General features: G+C 48.9%; 1 protein-coding gene across 1 annotated transcript in view; it reads right to left on the reverse strand.

Moving 5' to 3' along the window:
• The window catches only part of ERICH6B (glutamate rich 6B), a 66,400-nt gene that overhangs the window by 54,294 nt on the left and 7,268 nt on the right, over positions 1-4,838 (reverse strand). The window contains exons 2-3 of the mRNA XM_015559680.1: positions 3,780-3,828; positions 675-859 (exon numbers count right to left, since the gene is read on the reverse strand). Of these exons, the coding sequence (XP_015415166.1) occupies positions 675-859; positions 3,780-3,828 (234 nt within the window). The remainder of the gene's footprint in view (positions 1-674; positions 860-3,779; positions 3,829-4,838) is intronic.

The following is a 4,838-nucleotide window of genomic DNA, read 5'->3' on the forward strand; positions in this document are numbered from 1 at the left end:
TGATGAGGAAATTTAACTTATTGTTGCCATGACTACAGATGTGAAATGGTTCCGTGAATCCGTGATGGATCAATCTCACCAAGGCTGGATGTAATTATTAATAATGGTGACAAATGTTGTTGAGCATCCTATCCCAGGATCCTAGAGTGAGAGGCCTTTCTGTTGCCCACTGCAACCTTGCCGAACTTTCTTCTGAGTATCTCCCAGTTGTGGCCACAAGAGTTTACTGGGCTGGCTTGGCTGGTCCTGAGTCAGGGCTGGCTCAGTGTGCTCAATGGCACAGGGAGTCTGGGGGAGCCCATCATCTTGGGGACCGGCCTGTGATCCAGGAAGGAAATGGTCCCTGAGGGAAACAGGCTCTGTGTTCATGCAGAATAAGAACGGGAAGATGAACGAAGAGACAGGGAAAGCCTGAAGAAGGAAACTGCCTCGGTACTTTGCTGATGCTCTTTCTCTGAGGAAGGCCTGGCGTGGAGGAAGGTTGTAACAGGACTAGCAGAAGAATTTGACTTACCCAAAATACAACTTCAAGTGGCGCAGAAAGCAGTATATATCATCAGCATGAGAGAGTCCTTAGCTCTGATGTTTCACAGGTATGGAATGCACTCGTACCCTCCTTCCCCCAACCCCACCCCCAGAGAGCCCTGCTGGGCAGCAGGTGCCAGTTCCCTTACCCTGAGTCTCATAGGCGCCCTCTGTCTGCGTGCCCTGGTCTTGCGAGGGCAGAGATCCTCTAGCATTCTCCTTGAAGGCCATAAAAGTCTTCTTGGCAGAGTGAGAAGACTTCCTGGCATGTTCAAAGGTGGGAGGAGTGACGGTGAGGAGGGTGTTCGCCTGAGAGATGGCAGCAGGTGGGCTTCTGTCAGAGGGGAGCACAGGGTTCAGTCAACTTCCCAGCAGGGGCCAGGTAGGCACCCATGCACGGCCTGCTGGGAAGTTGGGGTGGTGGTGGCTGCTCTCCAGCCTACAGACTTCTGCCCATCCCTAATGGGGGACTCACAGGGTAGAAGGGACCAGGTGAGGGCAAATGAGGGTGGGAGCAATGCTGGCTGCTGTCATTCTCTTAGGGGAAGTACAGAGTTCAGCAGCCCTTCCTGAGACAGGCCTAGGTCAGGGTTCCTGAGGCAGGAGCAGCAGGGAAGGGGCTGCTGGTAAAGAGGCCAAGAGAGAGGGGAGGAGGCTCTTTCCATCCAGGAGACACCACCAGAAAGCTGTTCTCTTTCAACATCTGTGGGCGTTCCAGGCAGGTCTTGTGCCACTCCGTGGGTGGGCCTGGGTCTGTGCTGGCCAGTGGGCTGGGGCAGAGCAGCTGTTCCCAGGATGTAGCATTGAAAGGGGCCTCCGGGTCACCTGGCAAGATGCTTGGGTCCTAGCCAGCTGACCGCAGGGCTTAAGAATTAGTGGACACAGTGTCAACTCTTGCCCTGCTACAGGCCTCAAGACAAGGTCAGGAGTCTCTTCTGGGCTCTGTCCTTCTAGTGCAGTGATGGCGAACCTTTTGAGCTCGGCGTGTCAGCATTTTGAAAAACCCTAACTTAACTCTGGTGCTGTGTCATATATAGAAATTTTTTGATATTTGCAACCATAGTAAAACAAAGACTTATATTTTTGATATTTATTTTATATATTTAAATGCCATTTAACAAAGAAAAATCAACCAAAAAAATGAGTTCGCGTGTCACCTCTGACACGCGTCATAGGTTCCCCATCACTGTACTAGTGGGATAATGTCTGTCCTGTCGCACTCCCCAGGTGCCCACTGAGAGGCAAGGAGATCATGCAAACCCTCCTGAAAGGACCTTGAGAAGTCACAGACGCCAACAACAGAGGGACTATACTTAGGCAATGGTGGACTGCGCTGGTCATCTCCATCTCTGTGTACATTTGCTTAGCACTCTCTCTGCTATGACTGCCCCAGTCTGGGACATTGCAGGGCCTTCTGGGGCACCTGCCAGGCTCGCTGTGGCCTCAGCACCCACCAACCTGGGACAAACACTTGCTCCCTGGCCCATCAGCAATGGGAAGAGTACAAAGGGAGACCCACTGGATCCTGGGTCCCAGGGAGCATGGGTGGTTCCAGGCTGTCTTAGAGAGGGGAAGGGGCCTGGCATGTGCTTGGGGACCTTTAGGGGGTGGTTGTGGAGTGGGAGAGGGAGCCTTCCTATTTATAAGGGACCCAGGAAACACTTGACTTGAATCTGCTCTCTTTTCCCACTCCCTACCTTAACCAACATGAGTGTAACGCCTCTTGCCTAAAGGGGTTTGTGGAGGGTTCATTCTCTCAGCAACCTCGTGTGAGGAAAATCCAGGGCCTGTCTGAGTACCCAAGGTTCAGACCTGGACTCTGGGGACCCAGGCCGCAGAGCACACGGACAGACCTCTCTGATCACCACGTGTTCCGCAGGACCCCGGGAGCAGAAAACCCACTCAGCTAACCTATGGAGAAAGGACAGGACGGTGGGTGTGCTTGGCATAAAGCTGGCCAGGAACCACGATCCTCATCCTGGGCCCTGGGCATGCTAAGTTCCCACGTGGGCTCGTGGGCGCAGAAGAGAGAACAACAAAGGGCCTCAGCACTCACTGGTGTGCCCTGCGCGCTGACCACTGTTCTCAGTGGCCCCACGAGTTCACACTCATCTATTCTCACCACAGCCCGTGAGGCCTAAACCCACTGTCGCCACATTTCAGATAAGAAAACCAGGCACAGGGATATTAAGTGGCTGCCCGCGGCCACAGCTGGCTGCGTGGAGGAGCTGCGATTCAAACCCAGGCTCTGGAGTTCCTGTTCCCAAGCAGAGCCTTCCCCATGGTCACTGCACTGTCGGGCCTTCACTGCCATGTTGCTTAATGGCCTGTGAATGTCAGTAACTGAGGCGATGGGGGGCCTTTGAAAAGCCACTCCCCCTTACACATTGCCTGGTGGGGTGATCCTGTCAGTCCATGTGTTTGTGCCTCTGCAAGTGTGAAGCATGGGATGGAAGGGCCAGTGGAGAGCAGGAGGCGAGGCCAGCCCTGTCAGGCCAGGGGTACCCCTGTGTGGAGCCCTGGGCCCGCAAGTTGTAATCTGTTGCTTCCCAATGCCGCAGCGCTGGGATTTTATTCCTGCCTCTCACCGTAACCAACTGGCCTGTGCTTTCTTTGTATCTAGTGTCAACCCATTTTCCAGTGGAGTTAAATAATCATGCTTTGGGAAGGGATTGTAGAGGGCCAGACTCAAGGACCAAGACTGTGAATCAGAAGTCTTATGTACCTCCCTCCCCCACCCCCACCCCCCCACAGGTTTCCACAGGGCTGAGCACAGTTAAGGCATTTTAATCATTGATCCCATAGGTATGTTATTGACTGTCTAGTGTGTGCCAAGCCGTGTGGCAGTTTAATGACTACTCATTGAATGATCATTTAGACTTTGGAAGTATGCCCGAGCAAGGAAGATTGCAACTTCCTTTTGGGCATTCATTCATCTCCTCACCATGGGCACTGCCTGTGGGCCCTTTGCTCTCTCTCTCCAGCTCAGACTCAGTTCCCCTGCCCTTCCATCTCTGTGGTTCTGGCTGCCAGGACTCTGTGAGTGACTGAGTGACAGAGGGGAGCAGCACTGGGAGGTCCTTTGTGTGTGATTTCCAAGAGCCCTCACCCTGATTGAACCCCTCCTTCCTTAGGGGACCTCTCCCTGCACCCCACTTCTCCTTCCTCCCTCCTCATCTTTGGAAAGCTAAGGGCTCCTGAAGCATCCCGGAGCATGGATTTCCACCTGATTTACCCAAAAAGAAAACTATTACCTTTCATTAAGATTAGGCGGGGTGTGCGATGGATAAATCACCTGGAGCTCTATTGGGAAAAAGAAGAGAAAGACAATATTGGAAAAAAAGAAACCATCTTTCTTTCTGTTTAAAAATGTGCTGCTAAGTGTGTGACGCTGGGGTTGGGGTGGAGGGGCCCCAATTTATAATTTTTATTTTATTTTTACTTTTCCTATTTTATTTTTACTGTCTCTCTAAATGGTTTCCTTTAGAAATTCTGGGGTTGAAATTTTATATGATCAAAGAAAACTCAATAAAGTAATTTTCATGAAACCATGGTTTTGGAAATTCAGGTTTGCTGTGTTAATCTTTGGGTTATCACAGGGGCTCCCTGTCAGGGGATGGAGGATAACTGTACAGAAAAGGTGACTGAGGTTCAGAGAATATAAATATTGTAAACATTATTTTTTGACTTTGAAGAACCTGTTTTTCATTTAACCACCTGTTTGCCTTGAATGCTATAACATCAAGAATTTCATGTACAATTGGGATAAAATATGCCACCAATTCTAGTAACACAGCATGGTACAGTGGAAACAGTAAAGAAATGATAATCAGATATTTGAACTTGAAACTTACATGTTCAATGCTTATACTTACTCACAGTTTACCCATGCGACAGGACATTATTGAGGAATATTACTTGGCGATTAAAATGATATCTCCAAAAGTTAAGCAACAGAAGCAAATATTGAAGTCACAATGCTAAGTTACAAAAGTAAAATACAAACCTGTATATATAGTATGTTTAAAACAGGAAAAATAAAAAACAAAACAAAACCAAGAACCACAACCACTCGATATGCAAAAACTAAGGGTGAGAGGGACAGACTAGAAATCACTAAAATGTGAATCAGTTTTATTTGTATTTTGATGTTGGTAGGTTGGGTGATGTTTTTCCACTTTTCAAATTTTCCATTAAAATAAAAAAAATAGATTTTATTTCTCTTTATGTCACTATCTGTTCTAAAATTAAAGTATGTGCACAATTTACTAAAAAGCATAAACAAAGGATGAAAGGAGAAAGGAAAGGAGAGA

The sequence above is a fragment of the Myotis davidii genome, unplaced genomic scaffold (genome assembly GCF_000327345.1).
Source record: "Myotis davidii unplaced genomic scaffold, ASM32734v1 scaffold533, whole genome shotgun sequence".
NCBI classification, from domain to species: domain Eukaryota; kingdom Metazoa; phylum Chordata; class Mammalia; order Chiroptera; family Vespertilionidae; genus Myotis; species Myotis davidii.